Source organism: Podarcis melisellensis (assembly GCF_964234715.1).
Source record: "Podarcis melisellensis genome assembly, chromosome: 2".
Lineage (NCBI taxonomy): Eukaryota > Metazoa > Chordata > Lepidosauria > Squamata > Lacertidae > Podarcis > Podarcis melisellensis.
In genome coordinates this window covers 41,812,952-41,837,721 of record NC_138529.1, presented here as the reverse complement: position 1 = coordinate 41,837,721, position 24,770 = coordinate 41,812,952, and the positions used below count along the sequence as shown (strand labels likewise).

Sequence of the window (24,770 nt, the reverse complement as noted above, 5' to 3'; positions counted from 1 at the left end):
GGAGCAAACTTACAAGAACTCTACCCCAACAAGGTAAGAATAATCAAAAACAAGATAGTGATAACAGAGCTATGTTGGGCAGAGGAGATGCAGAGGGCCATTTCACATGTAACAGAAGAGCAGTTGATTCAGGGTTTGTACCAGTGTGTCAAGTGGACCTTTCCACGCTTTCAGGTTATTGTTGAACATACTGCCTATGGCAGGGGCAGGGGACCTATAGCTTTCCAGAGGTTGATGGATTACAACTCTCACTGATCCCTATCCCTGACCACTGCTCACACTGGCCATGGCTGATGGGGATTGCAGGGCAGCAGCAGTAGGCAGAGGGGCACAAGTTCTACAAGTTCCTACGAGGAGATCTGTGAGCTCCTAATCCAAAATACAGACTATTCTCTTCACATTATACCTGGAAACATGGAAAGGAAAACCACAAGACGGTCACCTGTCTTTCTCTCACACACCCTCAGCTCCAGTCCCTCAGCAGCCTGCAGTGGACACTGTGGAAGAATTCAGCACTGCCTGAGCTGATCATTCCATTGGCACAAGCATCACAACTGGCAAGGGGAATGAGTCCCTCCTCTCCTCCTCCTACACACAGTTCTGGGGGTTCTCCTGACCTCCTTCTCAAGCCAACTGAAGAGGCTATGCGGGGAGAAGAGAGGGGAAAGCCCCTCTGCCAAGCCGAAGTCCTAGCACAGGGCTTCTGCTGCTGTTAGGTGGCTCCCACCCTGTGCATCCAACCGTAGTACAAACAGGATGGGCATTTCTTTCCCTGCCAGTATTTTACCTCTGGGAAGGTTTTGTACAAATTCTGCAAGCTTGAGAAAGCAGTCTTTGCTCACTTCCTCTGAACAGTGCATGAGGGTGGTGAAACCATCAGCCACAATGTCCTAATCTCCTTGCCATTTCCCGACTTCTGCAATTGCTTTGGGCCCCTGTTGCCATCACTGGCTTGTGGTGGTTCATCGAGTACCTGATAAGGAGGTTTGGCTGACTGAGCAGTTCTTATGTTCATACTGCTTGTAAACTTATTCTCTAACCTCCAAGCAACATTATCCAAAGCACTCTCGCCGCTTACAAGCAGTAACAGGAAGGCCACTGCATATAGCGGGCCCTTTATGTATAGTTTACAGTGGAAATGCACAAGATAACATTTTATCTCAGACACTTTGCATTTTTGCCCACAGAACATTGTGTTGAACTACATGAACAGACGGTCTATGGCAGATGTGTTAATCTGATGACATTAACACGGGGCACTTTATGGAGGGACATGGAAAGTATCAATTCTTAATAGGATTAGCCAACTAAACTGGCTGGGGAAAATAGGGAATTTTGTCCAAGACATCTGGAGGGCACTAGATTGGGGAAGGCTTTCATGGAATGGAAGTACCACTCTTTTTCACAACCAGTTAATGGAAGGGTGATGAATTGTGCAAAAGAATACAGAACTGCAGCGATATCCTCCCAAACCCAGCATATGATCTGAGTCTATCAGCAGGAAAGCAGTGCTTAGAAATGGAAAACTTCTGCCAAGCTATTTTCCCCCTGTATATTCCGTGGTATACACTGGCCTAGTTGAATAAGCTCAAAAGTCCATGCAGATTTCCTGCCCAAAGGAACTAAAAAGCACTTCATATTAGTTCAAATAATTGCTTAAAATCTCTGTCATAACATAAGTGTGCAATGACACGGGGGCAGCTTTGAAAAAGGAATTAAAACAAGTGCTGAGGCTTTCAAATTTGCTTTGTTCTCTGAAGTCAGATGCCCAACACAACTAATTGGTGGGAGGCAGCCTCCAATCCAGTGTGTGGTCCTGGAAAAGTAACTGGCAGGTTAAAGCCCTGGCTGGGAATGGAAGAACACAATATTCTAGGAATGTCGCTGGGATGAGGCATTGACTTCCTTTGTCATGACGATTAGTCTGCCAGCTTATAAGGCAGATGCGCGCACGAGAGTGGTCACGTGCTTCTGCGTAAGCATAATCAAGAAGAAATGGCCAAGCTTTGGGCAGCGGGGTGTGAGTGTCTCCCATTAATTTAATGAGGACTACATTCATGTTCCAGGCTAGAGCGGGTCTTTCCAACTGGAGGACAGGCTTCAACAGTCACTTCTATAGAAAACTTTAGTTAATTGCCAGAGGAGAAAGAAATGCTTTTGTTATCGATGTGAGAAGCCATTGCAACAAATACTTTCAATGCAGTAACTCAGACTCTTAATAAGTAAGAAACAGAGATTTCAAAAGAGGCAGTGAGAGGCAGCTCTGGAGCAAGAGCTTAGCACCTCTTCTACATGCTCCTAGCTCTTCATTTATAAAGGAACAACTTAGGTTTTCTATAGTTCACTATAATTGCCTGCATTCATAATGAGAGATTGTGCAGTCATTCTTCTATCAGCCAGACAGGTAGAACAATTCCTGATTTGGATGAGAGGCCAGGCCAGCACTCTATGGCAGCCTTCCCTAAATTGGTGCTCACCATGTTTTGGACTACAATTCCCATAATCCCTGACCACTGGCCAGGGCTCATGCCATGGGAGCTGCAGCTCAAAACATACAGATGGTAGCAGGTTGGTCCATCTAGCTCAGAAGTGTCCACACCATGAGCAAGGAGCCTTTTTAAGGTCAAAGGCTGTATAGCCAGCCTTTGGGTAATCTTGTGGGGCTGCATTCCAAAGCCAAATGTTGGCAGAGCCAAAGCCAAAGCCAAAGCTACTTTTGATCAGCCATACTCAGTCATGTAGATCTCCCTCCTGAGCTATCTCCACTCCATGCTTCTGTCTCTTCCCTTGTATAGGAATTTGGCTTATAAAAAGATCCAATTTGTGTTAATGGGACTTTTTCTTCCTAATGGCCACACAAATGGGCAAATGCCATAAATGGGCAAGGCAGAATGAGCCATTCTTACCAACTCCTCAATTATCACACACCCCTATGCGGTCACAAAGACTTTGCTGGAAACATCTGCATTGCAGGCTGCTGGTTCTTCACCATGATCCAGGCTGACTGAGAGGAGGTTCTCCAAGGCTGCAAACAAGGGTCCTTCCCAGCCCTCATTGGAGATGCCCAAGCATGCATATCTTGTGGTCTACCATCAAACTGAGATCCTTCTCTAAAACTAGAGGGAGATTGCACAGGCCAGTATTCTTCTCTTCCAGGAAGTAACTCCTCCCTTTTTGCCACATACACCAGCACATTTCGTGCTCGTATCACACTGATGTGATTCATCCGGTACTTCAATACACTGCCAGGTTGTTCCACAACACACACATGTGCTCCTTCCTTGTTTATGTGCACACAGCTGTGGTGTTGTCTGTAATTATAACCAGAGTTTTCTCCAGGGGCAGCTAAAGACATGTAACGCCAGATGGCCGATACACATTTTCCTGAGGTGCCTCATCTCCAGTGGCCTTGGCTCCTCATGGTGCATCAGCCCGGCCACCCTAAGGTGGCGGCGGCACTGGCAAGACAGATTAATAGTGCTTTTCTGAAACTATACTTCTTGGTTGTATCGACAGACATGTTGATTGGGAATAGGCTCTACAGATCAATTGGCAAACTGCACAAAGAGGAACCCAATACTCTGCCCCTGCCATCAGTGAAGTCAGCCTTCTCCTTTGCCTTATCACATAATCCCAATGTCAGAGCTGCAAGGAGGCATGGTACAAATTGTACAATCTAGGCAACCGCTCTCTAGTTAACAAGGACAGAGGAGCCCCATGTCCAGCTAGCTGGGGTTTGCAGAGTTCAGTATCCAGAGAAAAACAACTGCCTGCTCACGACATCCTGGCACCATCCCCAGCAGCAGCTGCCTGGCTCCTCCAAGCCTCCAGCACACCCACCCTCAGATCCCTCCAGCATTCCACTATCCTCCAAGTGCAAATTAGCACATTATGGGCTGCGGCAGTGCCAGGTTTGAGATCAGAAAAGGCTGTAATCTTGGCGGCAGACTGCCCTTAGACATTGTGATGGGCTTGGGCTGAGCTCAAACGTATGGCACAATTAAAGAGCCACACGACAGACAATAACTGGCAAGGCTAACCTTGAACACCAACTTTGAGAACCGACATGCTGCCTGTAGGAGAGACCAGGATGCAGACCTAGCAATGGGACCTCTCTCTATATCCTGCCTCCCTGCGTTTTATGATGCTAGGGCAGACTTGCACAGGAGCTGTGGTCTCCAAACTGCCCCACTGGCTTTCACATGGGGACAGACAGGAGAAGGAGTTTTCCTCTGCTGCAGCGGCTCTTGCTTTGCATTCCCTTCCTAAGGAGTACACTTGGCCGCAGAGAAGAGGTGCTCTCGGTTAAGAAGGAAAGGGCAAAGGATTTACACAGGCGGCTCTCTTATCCATAATTTATAAGCAACAGTTTCTAACACATACACACACAAAATAGGGAAAAACAACATTCACTCAGGTCCAATTCCACTGCTTCATGCAGCCAGCATGAGGTTATACACAGACCCTACATGGGCCTCCTCAACTGCTGAGAGTCTGCTTACAGCTCCCTACGGCGGAGCTGGGAATGCATAGACAGAAGCAGTACACATAAAATGCTCGGTTGTTCTATCTGGTCTGGCAGGGACATGTGTTTGGCCAGAAGCTGGGTACTATCCCCAGATGTTCCTGGCCCTGTTCTTTGTAGGTTTCCTGCCTCTGCCCTTTCAGCTCCATTGTGGGGACATTCCAAGGAATGATACAACCCTAACTGGGCGACAAAGCCTCATAGTATTCTTGGCTGGCCCCTGCCTTTAGACTTGGCTAGGTGTCCAGACGTCAACAACTTTTTCATCACCTTCATTCTGAAGAGCAATGAGAGCCAGTGAAATAGCTAATCTGAAAGGGGTGGGGTGGGGACACACACACACAGCAATTCAGAGGAGCCCATCAATGTAGACCGTGCATTAAACAGCCAGCTAAAATACCAATGAAAAGGAACAGAAAAGCAGTAGGACCAAAGTGCACACACAGAATGAGGGCATGATTTCCCAAGACTAAGACTGTTCACCCCGAACCCCCATTTTATTCGCCTAGGGACAATTCTAGCAGTGCCCCCTCCATCATATCTCTGTTATAGCAAGAGGACTGCAGTAATTGGCCTTTACCAAAAAGACCAACTAGAAAGATAAAGAGCAAGGGAAGTGCAGCTCCAGGAGATTCTTTCATTGCTCCAACATAAAGGGTCAATGTCTAAACAAATATGTGATGTGAGATTGATGAAAGTGTTTAAGGATGGAACCTGGCAGTTAGCAGGCAATAGCTCAAATCGGTTTACGGCATGAGTGGAAAGAACACTTGTGGATTTCTGGGAAAGAGACCTCTGCTTCAGGGTGGGCCCATGAGGACCATATAGTCCCACATACTGGTAGAGAAATGAAAAATTCCACAATGTAGACCAAGCCATAACCAAGGGTCCAGCTAACACATTCGACTGCATCAAAAATTGGCACCTGGATAATTTTTTTTAATGGCCTTTTTTTTTAACATCGAAATGCTAGTCAGTGGCCTGTTTATTTCTCTTACAACATTAAATTCAAAACAAGTAGATCCCAGAAGTATTAGGGGGAAAGTTATAAAGATGTCAGGATATGAAATTTTGCTGGAGCTTATTCATACTATTAGGCCATCTTGACAGTAACTTTGCTGTCGGTTTATTATCTGCAGCAAAAATACTTTGGTGTTATTATTGTAAAATATATATTTTCTGGACATGTGGCTGGTTGTCAAAGAGTTTATGCCCTAACTCATACAGTTATGTGAAGGCAAACAACAAAATGAGTTCAAATGGTAACTGATATCTCTTTCTGAAGAAGTATAGGTAGCAATGCTGTACTGAAGAAAAATTCCAAAATCCTTATTAAGGCAATACCTTTATTAGGCCAAGCAAAGTATCACAAGATAGCAGTCAAATTTTCTAGTTCTCCATAAACTCTTCATCTAAACGGTCAGCAAAGCAAGAAAGAAGAGGAAAATAAAATGTCACTGTCCTAAGGCAGACTGAGAGAGGGGCTAACAGACATTCAAATGAGGCTCTTTTAGGGACTATGCAAGTATTGGCTTGCACCAAGGCTTACTGGGAAGAAGAACCGGTTTGTTCGCTATGGTTCCAAGTTGTTGGAACCAAGTTGCTGTCTCACTGGCAAATCCCAAAAGCAAAAGCCCTGTTTCTGGAACCAATGAATCATTCCACAGCTCAGCTCTCCTAACCTGCGAAATACCTGTGCAGGTTAAAGAGCAACATTGGTTGCTTTCAAAATGATCCAGTGTCTAGGCAATAAATGGAACCCCATTTTGGGATGACTTGGTGGTTCCAAAGATTAACAGGAAAAATTGTTCTACTGGAAAAGTGCTAATTCTGTTTCTCTCTTTCTCTGTGTTTCTTCTCCTCACCCCCCGCTGGCCAGCCAGCTTAGCAAAGAACATCATTCACATCCAAGTATTGCATGATGGAGAGGAGGGAATCAGTGCGACCATTCCTGAAGCACTAACAAATATTAATCCAGCAGAGGAGATGAAAGTGAAGAACAAACACACACACAACAGCCACAGCCATGGAAGGAATAACTTGGAAAGTGGAAAATCATCCTTCCCAGAACTGTCTGGTGAGTCACTCAAGGAGGAAGAAACTTGCAGTGGCAGAGGCAGACTGAAATGATGGATAAGCTGTGCTGCAAACACAGCAGGGGTTGCAATGCATTTAGAAACTGGAACTGCTCCTGACCTATTCTGGGTAACACGAAGAAGCATTAAGCATAGCGGATGCACCGCAGACACAGAACTCCAAGGTGCGGTTATTACCCAGCAATGTGATGTTAGGCTCTCTCTGCTAAGTAGAACACTAAAGGCACAGGGAGGTTACTTAGTACCAGGATTCAAAGACATCCTGTATGGCAACCAGCCTAATGCACCAGCCACAGAGGAATATAATGACAGCACAAGGCTCTGACCAAAAGGGAGCTGGATCCTACCCAGAACACAGTTGTTAAGAGCAGGAGTCTTCGCCATGCAGGAGATAAAATGAAAAATTGAGCTTTGTGTATTCGACATGGAGCTTCCTGCCCATCTTCTCTCAAGGGTCAGGGAAGTCCAGCCCCAAGTTTTGCTCCACAAACCTCTCACTTCCTCAGTTCTCCTCTGGGTCACTTAAAACTATCCTGCTTCTCCCTCCCCATCATGGATAACCTTCCCATTTTATACTGACTAAGTGCAGGATCCTTCCTCTAGAGACCTAGCAAAGCTTCTGGATAGAGAAGGGAAACCCACCCCTCTCTGCACTCACTTGAGCCAACACTGAGAAAAATTGCTGCTCCATTCAGATACCAGTCCTGCTCTCCCAAAGCTAGCTATTCCACCTTACTGCATGGCAAGGGCCACCCTCTCTGCTTGCCTAGGAAGAGGATGTGTAAAAAGAGTTTTTTCCACCCAGCAGAGATTTGGCTCAGGGTAGAGAATTCTATTGAACTGGTGCCACCCTGACCTCTGCTGGCGAGAGAAGAATGCAGCACCACAATTTCAAACGAGAGCTGCCTCTCCAGGGATTTTCTCCCAATACCGAAGTTACTTGTGTGCAGTATATATTTTGTTAATGCATGTGAGAGAGATTTTAAACTAAATGTATATCCAGGTTTTGCCAGCACATTCCAAATCCCAGAACTCCCTCAACCATAATGTAAATTATATCGTGCAGGTGCTTAATGAAGCTCCTGTGCCACATTTGTGCAAGCTTGTTAGAATCCTGAAAACTGCAGATATCCATTTCTAGTGACCAACTGCTTGACTACTGCAATAAGCTCTATGTGGGGCAGCCCCTGAAGATGATCTGGAGGCTGCAGCTCATGCAGAACGTGGCTATCGGGTTGGTAAATGGGTTAGCCTGATGGGACCATGGGGCTGTGTGTGAACTACCAGGTCTAACATACTAGCATTCAAAGCCTTAAACAGCTTGGGACCCAAGTACCGAAAAAAAAGCACCTTCAATTACCAACCATACGATCGATAGTGTCACCAGTGGGGATTGGCAGAGACTCGTAATTGGGCCTTCTCAGTGGTGGTTCCTCATTTGTGGAATGCTCTCCCTAGGAAGGTGCAACTGCCTCCTTCATTATTAATTTTCAGGAGGAATTTTAGAAACGTTCCTTTTTGCGCAGGCATTTTATGTCTAAAAGATAGTGTCAACCCTGAAATTATGAGCTGCGAGAGTAGGTGTTTTAAACTATTTTTTATTTGCCACCTTGGGTTCCTTTGGGAGGGAGGTGAAGATATAAGCCTAATAAATAATAATATAGTTGGAAGAGATATTTGAAAGCAGTAGGTGCTCAAGATAAGTAAAGATGAAAGGAGGCAGGTAATATGAAGCCCAAACTTACTCATTTTCTGACGAACTTTACTGAAAAGTATCCCATGTTTTGTTTTGTTAATACAAAATCAGTGCACAGAATCAGTGCAATTTATGTCTCAGCTGTGGCTTGAACCTTCACCATGCTCATGAAACCAATGTGCAAATTAGGTCAATTACAAACAACTGCCTGGGCATGAGGCCACAGCTAATTTGAATAAGAGTCCTTTCTACAAAAATAGGATGTTCAGTCTGCTGAAGACCATGCAAGGCTGGTGCTGTAGCACCAGCGACATCTGTTGGCTGCGTTACAGCACAACTGTCAACCAGTGCCATAAACTTCTTTTCTTATCGTTATCTTGTTTCACAATATGAAATTTGGCTGGCATGCATGTCTCTGCGATGGAAAAGCCAAAATATATAAAAGTTTCATGAACCATGTCATTGGGAGAAATTTGTATAGAGTCTGGGAGAAATGTAAAAATTTGTTGGAAAGAAAAACACCCTTACGGTTATCGCCAACCAAAGCAATTACAATTCAGACAATAAATATGGATAGACGGTGGGAGTCCTTTTGAGACTTGTTGGAATTTTCGGGGAGAGAACCTAGATTGAAACCAATGGAAGAAGTAAGGAGCCAAGTTACTGATTGGGTTACAGTACAGTATCATCAAATAAGAAAAATGGCTTTTTGGACGAAAGCTCACAATTTGAAAGAGAGTTATTGCTGAATAAGGAAAAACTACTATCTAAAATGTATAAATTATTATTGGAGTGGGAAACAAAAGACGAGGTGGTTAAAGTGTCAATGACCCATTGGGCAATGGATATATAGGGTACAATATAAAACTAAACCTCTGGGAGAAACTTTGGAAGAATGATTTGAAATTTACTGCATGCTACACACTGAAAGAGAGTTATATGAAAATGATCCATAGATGGTATTTAACTCTGAGTAGATGGGCTAAGATGTATAATGCAGAATCTGATTTGTGTTGGAAATGTAAAGAAGGAGAAGGAACTTTTTTTCCATATGTGGTGGGCAAGCAAAAAAGTTAAAAGTATACTGGGAAATGATATACAATGAGATAAAAAAATGTTGAAAACAACTCCCCCCACCCCCGAAACAGAAGCATTTCTCTTAGGAATTGTTCAGACAGAGGTTTCCAAGAGTCAGGGGGAAAAATTTTTATATATGTAACAACAGTGGCTCAGATTTTGCTGGCCCCAAAATGGAAAGTGAGGGAGGTCCTTAGCAAGGAGGACTAGCAACTTATGATGATAGAATATGCAGTTAGCAGTCTAATAAGTAGAATAAGGGAGCACGAAGAATAGGTATTTAAAGAGGAGTGGAAAAAATTTGTCGAAAACAATTGTGCACAGTTGAAAACACTGGCAGTATTACAGTAAATTCAACAGTATAATATATATTGAAATAATGTAAGAGAGGAAAATAGAATTAGATGGATAGATCAAAATATGCAGGAATGGTGTTAAATGACCCTTGGAAGGAGGGAGGGAGAAAGAGAGAAGTCAATGAATGTATGGTATAATAAAAGATGTTTAATTTGAAATGTAAAAATTGAAAATTTAATAAAAAATATATATTAAATAAATAAACTTATTTTCTGGGCTGTATGCACTCACAGCACTTGAAAAATAATTCTGCATGCACACAATTTAAATTCTTTGGCAAGAAAAATGGGCTGTATAAATAAGGCAATCTTGCAGAATGTATTCTGGATTTGATAGTCCTTTGGAGTGGCAGGGGATGGGGAGAGGAGGAAGAGAGAAGAGGAGGAGGAAGAGGAGGCAGGGCATCAAAGTCCTCTCCAGCTACTCAAAATCTTATTCTGCCACCTATCTTGATTTAGATTTTAGCAGGTGTGACCCACACATTATTGAGAATAGCCACCCATCCATAAGAAATAGAAAATTGCTTTTATCCCTTTTTTCTTTTAAAAAGGTCCTCAGGAAGTTGAAGACAGACATAGAGTACACCTTCAAAAATAGCACACACTGCAAGAGGGCAAACTTCCCTTAATTCTAAGCTCAGGTGAGTCTGCTCCCAACTGAAACACAGCCCATCCTCTTTGCTAATTCTTTGACACAAACAAACTGCATTTTGAATAGAAGAAAGGTTCAGTGTTTCCCTCAGCTAGGCTCATACACATCATGGAAACTTCTCTGTGTGTCTGTATTGGGTGCAAAACTTACAATTTTGTCTTGCATGTTTAGAACAAAATGTAAACCATGTTTTGCTCAAAGTTCAGTTTAGAAGCTAACAGGAAACCAGCCTGCTGCAAGTAGAGAATTCAAACACACCCTTTGTCAACCTTCTCCTATTACACCAGGTGGTTGCCAAGTATTAAAACACTTCTTCCTTAGCGGAAGAGTCTATAAACCTGCCTATAAAAGGTGCACAGAAACCAGAGGTTCTCTTTGATGAATTTTCTACTCTTAAACGTGTGCATCGTAGAAACTTAGATCCTGTTTCCTACTCCAATGTGTGAGTTCCTGAAGAAAGTGTTTGGAATGTATGCCACTGAAAGAATCATTGATTGCCACAGGGAAAGTCTGTGTCATTAGCCAAAGTGTACAAATGTTATTCATGCTGTGCTCTTGAAAACAAAGTCATATATACCCTTACTTTTGGCTGGGAATCTGATATGGAAATTGGCTTTAAAGCTCCAGTACAAAGGTAATCAAATTCTTTTTAACTTGATGCAATACCGAGGGCAAAGCCAGATATTAGCTTGCACCTTCATTTTCTATGCCTAATCTGCACCTGCCACCTTATTGTAAAGTAAGACATCAACAGGTTAGCTGAAGTACCCTTGACATTTTGCTTGAGAACTGCATGCATGGAAGATTACATGCAACAGTCTGTGGGATGTGATGCCCATGGCTGGTGTACAGAGGGTTGGTCAAGAGGGAATGTTGCGGCCCTTGAGCAAAAAAGATGTCCCGCCCCAGGTTATTATAACTGAGAGGCAGTCTAAGAAATTGCTGTCCTCAAGCAAGGGAAGGCACAGATTTTCCTCCAGCAATTATGGAGTCCCTAGTTTTACCTCCCCTTTAACTTGTGGATTGGCTTGTAATGGAAACATGCCCCCGGGACTAACTGAATCTCCTATCAGTAACCAGAAGGGCAGAGTCTAAAAGAGAGCAAATGCCACCTCAATTACCTCTAGTCTTGTGAAAATAAAGTTCAGCTACGGTTGCTTTGAGAAACAGCAGGCTGCCAACTCCCCATTTCTTGAATGATGTATTTTTATCTCTCCCCCCCCCCATACTTCCCAGCAATTCAGAGTGTGCAGAATACACTTACCAAAAGCCTTCCGAGGCTCAGTAAGCTTCAGTGTGAAAGTGCGGCCTTTGGGCAGGTCCTTGAGCATTTTGGCGACCTCATAATGCCGGCAGCCGATAAGACTCTGTCCATTGATAGACTCGATCATGTCCCCCACATTGATGACTTGGATCCGGTCAATAACACTCCCTTCCTTGATTCTCTGCCAACAACAGATGGGAACAGTCAGTCAAGATGCAAATACAGACCAAACCATTTCCTGACACTTCACACCTTCCCACCTCAAGAAGACACTGTGTCCAGAAATCAAGTGACAAACTATACGGCAATAGAGGCAGGCTCTAACTCTAAGCTGACCTAGGCTCACTCATCCATTCTAGCTTCACAACCATACCTTTATGATGGACAACTGTCAGCATTTCTACAGGGAAGAAAGCAAGTTAGTGAGAGAGAGGAAGAGTGAAGCTCATAATAAAGCAAGCCAATGGCAGAATCATTTTCATTGATGTTTTTCTAACACCTGGTTATGACCAGACAACTTGTGTGCCAAGACCAATTCCTTGGTGTGTATTTTGCCACATGCATCACATGCCTTTTAAGCATCTGGGGAAATCTCTACTGTCAGGCCTCCGAGTAGAGAAGACCATGTACCTCTGAGGAGTAAGGAGCCCAACTTTGTGTTCAGCATGTTTTAACTCCCCTGTCTCACGACCTTTCAGCCTTGGGATCCACCACAGCCCTAAACTATGTATATACAATGCTCACCCTGCTCCATTCTGCTCCAGTGCTGAACCTGCAGCTTTTTTTCCTGAGGATTGTGACTCATAATTACACTTATATATTTAATTGACTCATGGTGGATGCAAACAGTAGCCTAACCAGTCTGGCATCCTGTTTCCAGCCGAAGCAATTGTCAAATACCTTGGAAGGAGGTATAACCCCACCTCACCAAGCAAAGTTATACTTCTGGAAGCAGTTTAGAAAAAGGAATAGTGCTTCTGGATGACCAAATAACTCACACATCAAGCCCAAAGAATAAGAGCCTTCTTCACACAAACCTGCGGGTAATAAGCACCCTTAATAAGCATCTGGAGTCTATCTCTTCCCTGATCCATGGTTCCTAGACAGACTGCCTGCATTGCACTGCAACAGGGTGGCAGCATTCCTTTTCTTGCAGATTTTGCCTTGCAAGAGTGGAGAATGCCCAGAACTACAAACCAAGTGTGAGACATTGCCTGTGCATGTTTGTACTGCGTGTGGAAGTGTGCAGCAGAATCACTCTGGATTAAGCATGGAGAGGGGTTGCACGTGATTAATGATATAAGGAACCTATTAGCAAGTGTAGCCTCCTGAAGAGAAGTAGAAAAGGGGGAGGAGACCAGAACAAGGGAGAGTATTGCTAAGGAGAACAGATTCTGACTGCTTCTGAAACCAAAGCAGGCCAGTACTGGCCTGGAGAGGTCTAAATATTGTTTTACAGGGTATTTAGGTAATGGTGAACAAATTTCTGTTTTAAAGCTGCTTAAAGAACTGCAACAGCAAACCTTCACATTAAAAACAAACACTGCAGTGTTGTGATGTTTTTAAAAGGGCAGGGACTCCCTCAGATCATCCTGTGATAATACACAGTCACTTCCTCCAGGACTGAGCTGATGAACCCTGGGTGGAGACAGCAACTGTTTATTAACTACATAGCATGTACTGTGGCAGCTCTGCCCAATGCCACGTGAATATTTCCTTCTCTATCCAAAGATACCAAACTGCCACTAGTCTTACAGCTCCTTTACACCTCCTTGAGAAAGCACAGGTTGTGATGCTCCCAGGAAGCTCCAACCGCTCCAAAAGAAAACACCCATCTCAAGCAGAGCCACAACTTATTTTCCGCGAGAAAGCTGGAACAGGGCCATGTGGCAGGTGGTCTAAACTTATCTACTCCAGGAGAGAATGAGTGTTGCAATCTCTTGCTCTTGCACATGCTCAGAACTGTGAAAGTAGAGCAGGCTCCAGTATTTTCCAGAATGTAACTAGCTAATCCCTAGTTTATGAACCAACTGTACAAAGGGAACATAAGCAAGGGTACAAAGAGGACTGAGGCTCTTGCATCAGAGGTATAGCTCTGTTCCAAGCGTCTAGGAACATATAACCTGAAAAGTGGAATCTAATATTCCTGCAGAATCTGAGGAATCACACACACACAAAAACAGCAACAACACCACATGCACTTTTAAAGAAGGAAGAACAGAATAACTATTCTACTGGTAGTTAGAAAATGAAGTGGGGTTGGGTTAGTGTAGTCAGGTGGACAAGCTTCTATATTCCATAGTACTGGGGAAAAATTGTTGAATATTTGAAAAATATAGGTATGCAAGTAAGTTCATTTGGAGGATTAACTAAAAACAAGCAGTTTTAAAAATATTATTGAAAAAAACAGAAGATTATCATAAAAATGGAATAAAGTAGAAAATGCAGTGTAAAAAACTAAAATTAAGAAACCACAAAAGTGGGGGGGGGGGAGTCAAATATGTAATTGTATTGGATGTATGTGTCTGTTTGTAAATTTTTGAAAACTGAATTATTATTATTTTTTAAAAGTAACAGCGTACTAAGGTTTGCAAACCAAACCAAACCAACTATAGTTTCACCTAGCTTATGGTATGTTGGCAGTAAATGAACTACTGTTAAGCCACTGAGCAGGATTCACGCATAATGCTAATCCATGCTTTTATAAACCATAAGCATTATGTGCTAACTTGTCCACTATGTAAATAAGTATATTAATTCAGTTAGATTGAATATATTTCCACATAGCAGAATTTATGGTTTCTTATCTTATTACTCAAATAATTTTAGCACAGACTTTGAAGAAAGTAAGAACACAAATGCTGGACAAGAGCAAAGATTTAGCTAGTACAACTTCTTTTCCAACTATAATAGTAATAAACCTCTGTTAGCTCCATCAACTGATATTCAAGGATACACTGCCTCAGTAACTGGAGGTTCCATTTTGCTATTGTGGCTAATAGACTTGGGTTGTCCTATCTCATTTTAAAGCCATCCAAGTCAGTGGCCATCAGCCTATCTTGTGACAGCAAACTGAATGAATGATCTGTATCATTTTCTTCTCTCACTTAAATCTACTTACAATTAATTTAACTGGGTGCCCCAAAGCATCTATAAAAGAAATTCTTATCTGCTTCCTCAAACTTTTATATAACTAAAAATCTCTGTATCATATCCTTCTTAGGTAAAGGTACCCCTGACTGTTAGGTCCAGTCGCGAATGACTCTGGGGTTGCGTGCTCATCTTGCTCTAAAGGCCAAGGGAGCCAGCGTTTGTCTGCAGACAGCTTCCGGGTCATGTGGCCAGCATGATTAAGCCGCTTCTGGCAAACCAGAGCAGCGCACGGAAACACCGTTAACCTTCCCGCTGGAGCGGTACCTATTTATCTACTTGCACTTTGATGTGCTTTCGAACTGCTAGGTGGGCAGGAGCTGGGACTGAACAATGGGAGCTTACCCCATCGTGGGGATTCGAACCACTGACCTTCTGATTGGCAAGCCCTAGGCTCTGTGGTCATCTTTTTTTCCTTAAAAACCCCCACCCCAAATGCTTAGCATTTCTAGACTACTTGGTTTATCAGGATTTTTCTGTTCAGACCCTAGAAGATAACCTGGTTATCATGTTTCATGTAGAAAAGGCCAGCAGGTGTGTTAGGGAGCCTTGTGCATTATACAATCACTTGGTACAGTAAAATAATACATTCTCAGCCAGAGTGGGAAGGAAAAAAGGGTAATTGTTAGGAATGGGTGGGTTGGACTCCCTAGCTCCTGTAAGACACATTAGCTCCCAGAAAGGTTCAGATCAGGGAAGATTCGTAGCTCACAGTATGAGGATTAGGGTAAGCACTGGGCTTAGTGGCCTCTTGGGTAGAAACCTCTGAAAGATAAAATAGCCTCCCTGAAGCTGATAGATTAGAAAGAACAATGGAAGCAACACAGTGGACCAAACAAAAAACCACACCCACAAAATGGAAGCCCCATACACCCTCCTTCAACAGCAGCAAGAATTCAGTAGGAGAGCAGCACAAGCTGAGCCTACCCAAAGATACCTTGATAAAAGCATAGCCAGCTCCGTTGTCTGTGATGGTCAGGCCCAGGGCTTCCTCAGATTTGAACACCTCAACCTCCTTCCTCTGGCCCTTTGTGTGGGCGAAGATGAAATCCTCTAGGCCAATCTGGCCACCCAACAGTTTTTCCATGTCCACTTTGTGGGTATTTAAGGTGCAGAACATCACCTAGATAATGGGAAAGGAGGCATGAGCACTTGACGCTACAGGCATCCTAACTGCTTTTAGAGATAGTACTCAAAGTGCACCAGTGGGGTCTGCTCCTTCAGTTCTAGAGGTAAGAGACCTGGAAGCTTTTGGCGACAGACTTGCAGCATAAGCTCCCAGATATTTACTTAAACACAGCCTCATGCAATCCAAACTGTGGTTGACCCTGGCACCTGCCCCACCCAAGCTGAGTTAGCCATGCCATCCCCAACACTAAATGGGCATTCCCAGCAAAACATGATGATTGTACCTACCTCGGCTGGTGAGATTTTAAAGGCCTCGGCAATTTTACTATACAGTTCTTTGACATTGGTAAAGCCCTCGATCCGGCCAGTGGGGCTTCCGTGGGCCAGCTGGGTATGGAACACAAGTCGAGGGCGGAGACTGGCAGGGGGTGGGGGGAGGCCAGGCTGAAGTGCCCCGCCAACCACACCAACGCTGCCTACCCCCAGCCCGCCCAGGCCACTGCGAATGGGCTCGGCTTCCTCATTCTCCACCAGCGGTGGGGCCTTCTTCCGTCGGCCTAGTCCAAGCGGCATGAGGGAGATGTGGCCAGTCAGCAGCGAGGGTCAGTCGCCCAAGGTATGGACCTAGAAATGGAGGGGGCACAAGGTGAAAAGAAGGAAATGGAAAAGGACAGGCAAGCCTCTAGAAAGACACATTATCTTGAATTCTAGGGAGCACTTTTCCAACAAGGAGGAAAGGAAGCTGGACCAGAAACAGGTATAGAACTTAATATCACTAGACAACAGCAGTTCTCTATTTGTGCCATCAGGTCGGGTAGACTCAGTTTATAAGTAAAGTAGTCTTGCAAATAAGACCACAACAAAATATTACTGGCTTGCCTGCTCACACATATCTGTGGTAACCCCTTGTGGTAGCCTGAAAAGAATGAAGAGCAAGGAAAGAAACAAAGCTTTCCCCCATTTATAAGCATTTCAATATTCCTGCGCAGCAGAGAGTTGGACTAGAAGACCCTTTGGCTCCATTCCAACTCTATGATTCTATGATTTCTCAGTTTGGCAAATGGCTTTGGGATATGTGTTTCTTGGGGACGTTTCGCCTTGTTGTGGAAACTAGGGTTTTATCCAGGCAATCTATGTATGTACGCAGATCCCAACCACATCATGGTTTTTGCACAGAAGCGCCACAAGTTCCAACTCAAAGGCACGAGACTGCAAACAACTACCGTGGGAGTTCTGTATCCCACTGGCCGTTGCTTGGGAAAAAAGGGAAGGCTGTAGCTCAGTGGCAGAGCATCTATCACTGCTGTCTAAAGGCAGAGATGGGAAAGACTCGCAGCGTGAAGAAATGATTCTTCAACATCAACTTTGTTAGGCTGGTCATGTTGTTTGGATGCCTGATTATTGTCTTCCAAAGCAACTACGGTACTCTATTCCCAACATAACAATGGAAAGCGAAATACCGGTGAACAACAAAAGAAGTTTAAAGACACTCTCAAGGCAAATCTTTAAAAATGTAGTATAAGCACTGATAACTGGGAAACACTGGCCTTGCGTTCCAATTAGAGAACAGCCTTTACCAAAGGTGTCATGGACTTTGAAGAAGCACAATCTCTGGACAAAAAGGAGAAACAAGCTAAGAGGAAGGCATGTTTGGGAAATTCTCACCATGATAAACTCCTGCCTGGAAACCTATATCCCCACTGTGGAAGGATGTGTGGATCCAGAATTGACCTCCACAGTCACTAACAGACCGTGTTCATGGAAGACAATCTTACTTGGCTATAAGTGATCGCCAAAGAAGAAGAATTACTAGCATACTCCTAACATGTACAATTAACTCAGTCACAATGCAAGTTTTCAAAAAAAAAATTTGTATTGGAAATTTTCCAGTGGTTTTTCCTATGCAAATTTGCATAGGGAAATTTCAGTTTGCATCAGGAAATTTTCCCTAGAGAATGATCTAATTAGCATGTTTGCTTAACTTGTATTTATAAATGAAGCTACAAACTCTGATATTGCCAATCTTACCTAATATTTACTTGCAACTGACGTCCATTAGTTGTCACAAATGAACTTATGAAATGGAAAATTTTCCACAGAGAAGCGTATCACAGGAAAGTTCTCCATTTTCCAAGATTTTCTGCCCTGCATCTCAGTAAGTCACAGTTAGCTCAAGCTTTCTAGATATGTATGTCTATTCTGTTTGTGGTTGTCTGACTACAGGAAATCTATTTGGTGAGTGGACACACAAACAAGAAACAAAATGGGGAATATAGGAGCATGGATCTAGAATTTAATCCCTTTGCCATGTTATATCTGACTTTATCTCCCGACTTCTGAGTTTCACCTGAAGCAAGAGGTTTCTAGTCTTGCTTGCTGAAAGGCTTATAAGATCCTGAAATGTTGTGAAACACAGAAAGCCTATTGTTGAATTCAAGTTGGGAGGCTGCATCACAGAGACAAGATTTTGCTGTCTGCTGAAGAGAGAACATTCCAGTTGTTCGAAGTTACCAGTGACAGGCTGCACTGAGGCTATATATGAATTGGGTTTTTTGTTTTAACATTGAAATTGTAATTTAAAGATGCCTTGGTCAACCACTGCATATGTCGCTTACTCCAGAAAATGCTCACAGAGATGATGCACATTTTCTATTAACCAGGGAAAGGGGTTAATGAGTAGAAAATAAATCCCATTTTAGATAGATGATGTTGATGTTGCATCACCTGGATTTTATCACTCCATGATTGTCCAGAGGTGAATATTGACCAAACACCTTTTAGCTGTTTGTTTATGTGTACTTGTTTAACTGCCTCCATAAGCCAAAAGAGGTTTTTATCTATGAAATGGAATTGGGACATATTAATTATCTGCCATGAACTACTAAGGTTGTAGAGATCGGGCTCTGGGCAGCAGTCTAGTTACACAGCCATTTGCTGCTGTTAAACCCCGACTCCCAGCAAAACACACTTGCAGCACGCAAGAGCGGAAGAGCACATCCTCAGAATGAAGGAAAATGAAGTAAAAGCAAACAGTGGGAGATTAAGCATTCTAACATTCACCACTTTTAAAAGGCAAGACAATGTTCCCATGTTGAAGCAGTACACTAGGGAGAAGCTCACCACTAAAATGTGTTTTTTTAAAATCGAATAACAAGGCCATACAACAGTACAGGCCAGGTTTATTTAGAGGTGGGGCAAGAAGAGGGGTGTTGTCTCTCATCTTTCTCACCACAGGCTATATCCAACAGGCACCTGAAATGCTCACATGATATTCCACACAGCAATTACAATGGCTGTGACCACAAGAAGAGCCCTGATAGATCAGACCAAAGACTGATCAAGTCCAACATACCATTTTCAACAGTGGCCAGCTAGATGCCTCTGGGAAACCCACAAACAGGATATGAGGGTATGAGGGCACTAGCCCTCTTCTATGCTTGATCCTCAGCAACTTGTACTCAGAGGTATATTGCCTCTGATCCTGGAGGGTAATACACAGCAACCATGACTAATAGTCAATGATAACTCTGCCCTCCATGAATCTGTCTATTAAGCGTGCTGTAGAGATGGGGGGAAATGCTCCTCCCCCATCAGATTCATGAACTTCTGTGATGTTTCCTCCCCTTAAACATCTTTCTTCTAAATTAAAAGAAGCAAGCATTATATTCTTTCTCTGTAGTGGAGTTGCTTCAGCCCCCTGACCCCTTTGGTTGCCCTTTCCCTAAAAGTGACAGGATTTGATAGGTGAGCATGCTTTGCTCTCTTTCGGCTATGAAATGGGCATTTCAGAGCTGGATTCAGTACAAGAAGCCACTGTCAAATCTCAGGTCTGGGTTCATGTTCAGTACTGCTCATCGCTCCATATCACACAGGTACACATTTGTGTGGGTTACAAAGGTTTATAATGAATAATACAAGTACCCGTCCTTTCTGTAGGAAGTTAACAACTAAATGATACAAGAACAACAAATAGGTAAACACTATCAGATTAAGATTTAAATACAGTAAACCAAAGATTAGAAATAACTGGGAAGAAAAAGTCAAACTGTCAAGACTTTGGTTTAGAAGTGTCTGTGTATTAACAGGAGGCAAATTATTGCTCCAAATTAAAAACTGCATAATGAAGACAAATCACATAACAAAGATACCCTAAAATAGTCTTTGGGTCCAACAACATGACTCTCTCCTAAAGGAAAAGGCCCTTGAGTAATACAGCAGGACACAAGATCCTAACTTTTCTGCTAATTTATGTGCATCTCCAAACCAGGCCCTGGGAACGTGCAAGTGTTGGGACTGGCACAGCAGGAGCAAGCCTCTGACGCCTCTGTTCTGGGATCAGGGTGGAGCAGGCCTTTGCAAGTTGATTCAGAGCAGAGAAACAGGCTACAGGGTGTTCCCTAGAGGGTGGGACAGCAAGGGAACGCAGCCAAACCTGTGAGTGCTCCACACTGAAGAACAGCTAAAGCAAACTACAGGGCAAGGCATTCCACATTCTAAGCACAGCCTTCAGCATTGTCAGAACACTTCTGCCAACAACACTTCCCCTTCAAACACTGCCAAAAGTAACTATTTTCAAAGCAATATTTTGTCTCCTTTTATGCTGCAAGTTCCACTGTGGTCTGGCTTGTCCCATCATTTTCAGTTCCCACTTGCATCTGTCTCCCTTGACTTCTCTCCCAAAGTCTGCCAGAGAACAAGATCTTATCCCTGTTTCAATATTACATTCATATCCTGTCTTTCCTCCAAGGGGCTCACTGAGATAAACATGGTCCCCTGTGCTAGAAAAAGGGGTGCTGGAACTCACCATGAAAACCTCCCTCATTCTCTTAGAATGGCAATGGCATCCACCTGAGAGGTGCCAGAACTGAGTTTCTCTGAGTTCTCCCTGAAAAAAGCCCTGGTACTTCTCCCTCCCTCTTTTATTCTCAGCACCCATTTGAGGTATGTCAGGCTGCAAGGTGATGATTTCCCCAAGTTAACCCAGTAAGCTTCACAGTTCAACGTTGATTTGAACGTGGGCCTCCCCTGTCTTCCTGATTCACAATATTCTCATTTCAAGCAATTATGAAAAATATAATCACACACTCTAGAGCATAAATCCACCAAGACTATAGGCATTTACAGGTCATGGAATTAGCTCTAAACAAGACTCCTCATGGGTGCTGAATTTTAATTTGTCTAGACAGCAGACATACAGGAGACAAAGTGCTGACAAGGCCCCATCTTGGCAGAAATGCAGAAGGCAAAAGGCTGAAAGCCCAAAAGCTATAATCTTTACCTATAAAACAAATCATTTGAAATACTAACACATCTAAACTTAAATTAGTGCGAAGCATCCTAAGGATTTCAAAATTTGAATGTATAGTTTTGGGGAGGGCCAGATAACTTCAGAGATCTGCTCCATAAATCCTACTCAAGTTTTGTTGACATTCCATACTGAACTAGAGATTTCTCTGCAGCTGACTAGGATAGGCGTTAAAATGCTAAGCCTTGAATAACTGGAGGCCTCAAATGGATTTTTGTGGTAATGCCTCTGTATTAAGATAGGAATTATTTCACCTAGGCCTAAACAATCAAGAGGAGGCTTGCCAAACTTCCTCTTAAACTCTCCAGTGAAGATGGCCGTGAATTCATTAGCTAACTTAGCCTCCTATCTCTGCTGCTTTTACAGCTAAGGATTTGCTTTCTACGTTTTTAACAAAGCCTTTGTTTCCTGCTGTTAGAAACACTACTGGTTGACTTCCACCTGTTAATTGTTCGTTTTAACATCAAAATCCATGTGCTTGCACACCCTATAACTTAAACATATTTATTTCTGTCATCACCTATCCCCCAGGTTTTCCAGTACTGTGTGTATGTTTACTTAGCTGGGGCAACCCAGGCAGATAGGTGGGGTACAAATTTCATCATCATCATCATCATCATCATCATCATCGGTATCGCCTTGAGTCCAAGAGGATTTTCTCCCATGTTAGGATTGCAGTTGAAGTATTTCCCTTTGAAGTGCGTCTCATTACCAGCAGCCTCACTAGCTGTTATTACCATCACTACTATTTACGGTGACCTTTTTTATTGTCTGTGTGAGACACTGCACTGACCTCACGTATAAAAGCCGCTCCTGCCCAGATGGCTTACTATGGAAGACTGGGAGGACAAAGATGAAGGGAGATAACAGGAAGAGAGTAGCAAAGGGCAGGTGGGAGAGGGTTGTGTTTACTATTACTCCTGCATGTTAACAGGATCAAAATGAAGGCACAGTATTATTTCAAATGACTTAGACAGAATACTTTGTGCATCACAGAAAATCCTTTGCTATTCTTGCAACAGACCACATTCAATTTGTGATCCACAATTACCACTGAATCCTTATCAGCAGAGCTAGAGCCTAGCTAGCCTACTTTTTCTAATACTATAAGTACATTATACCAGACAGTTGCTACATCCCACAGCAGGAAAGCATGTGAGCGACAGTGTTACTTCACCAACATCAACACAGAGGTGGGTGGGGAGACCTTTCAGCAATTTTGTTTTACTCTTCTGATGAATACTGTATTTGGAAAGGAAAGATGGTCAGAATCATCAGGGTTCCTCCCTGCTTCTGCTCCCTGGGTTAGGCAAGAGAAGATAACAAATGGCACCTCAGCCTACAGTGGGCGCAGTTTCCTGCTTCAGGAACCAGTGACCTCTTGGCAGTAAGTGAAGGAAGGTCCCCAACATCAGGTGGGGAAGAGAGTGTAAACTGGCAGGCCTGAGGAAAAGGGTGGGCTCCATTAAACACATCTGCATGAAATGGCCAATTCATTACTCACCAGTAACAGAAATATACAGTATACTGAAGGCATTATACAAAGTCACCAATATCCTGTTATTGGAACATATTATGCACATTCACCCACATTTAATCCTTTTTCATCATTATTCTACCTGCAAGATTTAAGATTTCAAAGAATTTGGAGCATTTTGCAAAATGCAGAAGGCCAGAGGAGAATCAGTGATTAGGCTTAAATGGTCAGCAGGAGGGGAACAGAACATGGTGGCCACAGGAGGGAATAAATGTGTATGGTGCTGTATTGCTAGATTTCGCACAACTTTAGTGACAGGTTATGCCTGCCAAGCACCTACCCACCCCTTCCTTGTTAAAATGGTAATGGATGGTAATGGAACAGACTGTGTGCATCCCTTCTGACCTAGATAAGCAGTAGTAAGCTTTTGAATGCCTCTGAAGAGTGAAATGGAAGCACTTGCCAGTTTTGCCAGTTGTTGAATAGCACCTAGGTTACAGAGCACAAATCTTTTTTCTCCAACTTCCTCAAACGTTAACACCCTCAACAGATTACCTGTAGCAACAAAAGGACAAAAGTCCAACACCTTATACCACTGAGCCAATCATTAAAAGCATAGAGGAACACCTTCTAAATTCAGCAAAAGAGCCTTCAGTTAGGGAAGATGGAAGCCCATAATGCAGAAGAATGGCATATAGTACACAATTTAGGAGAAAGATCTGACAAAACTGCATTCCCGCCCCCAGCTTCTCAAGTCTCCTGAGAAAGCAGGGGTGCTGACCTCACTGGAGAGATGTTAAATGGACAGGAAAGCCAGTTTCCTCTGCTACTAGGCATTTGGGTGTTGCTACCGAGTTTCCCTCAATTCCTACACTACAATAAAAGGAAAACAGAAAAGTCAGTTTCGGTAGTGAAACTCAATCCTCCCATCAATGATAACACAGAGACACCGACCCACACTCTCTCCTGAGCCCACTTGGCATCAGGAACAGCAGGAAACATGGAACTCTTTGAAACACACTTTGAAACAGGTGGGGCTTTATCAGGCACTTGTTAAACCACCTTATTTTATATTCTCTGAACGTAGCAGGATAGTTCAAAAACTCCTCACCTAACTTAATAGTACAGAGCGGACGTACATGGGCGTTTATTTAATCGCCTACCCCCTTTTACTAATGGAAGGGGGAGCAGAGGGTGAGGGAAGAGAAACTCTCAGCATGTGCAGAAAATAACACCCTGAAATTCCAAGTCACAACACACCCAGGGGCTCCATTCAGAGAACCCAGGAGTCCGGGCTGCCGCTCTAGCTGGCAACTCCCCTCAAGAGCAGGCTGTTTCAGGGGCAACGGCACTACTTTCCCTACGTGTTTTGTATCCAGGCAACCCCGGCGGGGCTTTTTGCATCTGCAAACGGGCAGGAAGCTCCCTCCCGCCGGGTGGGGGTTGGGGGGAAGAGCGCTGGATGCCAGGACTCCTGGGTTTCCCCTCACCCTTAAATCTCGCTTCCTCTTAGGAGCCGCCCCCACTTCTCCCCCCCCCCCAGCTCCCTTCCCTCGCAGCGCAACCGACACTCCTCCCCCCGGAGCCCCTCTCCTTCGGCAAGGCACGTCCATTCCCTTCTCCTCCTCCTCCTTACCAGCGTCCCTTTCCTCGCCGGGCCCGTCCCTCAGCCAAACTACAACCCCGCGCAGCCAGGCCTGTCCCTCAGCAGGAGGCGGGACTTAGAAACCGCGCCTACTAGCCAATTGGAGCGCGCTTCGCCTCCTTCCTTGGCTAATCACAGGTTGTCCTCCCAAAGCAAGGAGAACATTCCGGGTCCTTCGTATCAAGTTCCACACAACCGCCGCCACCCCCAGCTTCGAGATGCAATGGAAGGGGTGGGATGGGGTTGCGGAGCAGAAACGCAGAGCGGGTGGAACATACCATCCTCGAAGTGGGGGGGAGAGGGGGATAGTAACCATCCAGGAAGGGCTTTGGGGATAACTGCCCGCGGCCCTGAACCCGCCCAAGCGCCCTCTCCTCCTCCCCCCGCCCGCACCCGGCT

General features: G+C 44.0%; 1 protein-coding gene across 3 annotated transcripts in view; it reads right to left on the bottom strand.

Annotated features, from left to right (window-relative positions):
- Positions 1-24,770, bottom strand: part of GIPC1 (GIPC PDZ domain containing family member 1) — a 28,601-nt gene extending 3,831 nt beyond the window's left edge. Inside the window, exons 1-5 of one of the 3 annotated variants that reach the window (XM_081900073.1) lie at positions 24,363-24,564; positions 22,589-22,692; positions 16,233-16,569; positions 15,754-15,939; positions 11,667-11,847 (exon numbers count right to left, since the gene is read on the bottom strand). In XM_081900073.1, coding sequence (XP_081756199.1) covers positions 11,667-11,847; positions 15,754-15,939; positions 16,233-16,517 — 652 coding nt within the window. In that variant the 5' untranslated portion in view covers positions 16,518-16,569; positions 22,589-22,692; positions 24,363-24,564. Of the gene's footprint in view, positions 1-11,666; positions 11,848-15,753; positions 15,940-16,232; positions 16,570-22,588; positions 22,693-24,362; positions 24,565-24,649 lie in introns of those variants that run through there. The other 2 variants (XM_081900074.1, XM_081900072.1) reach the window with 2 other exon arrangements.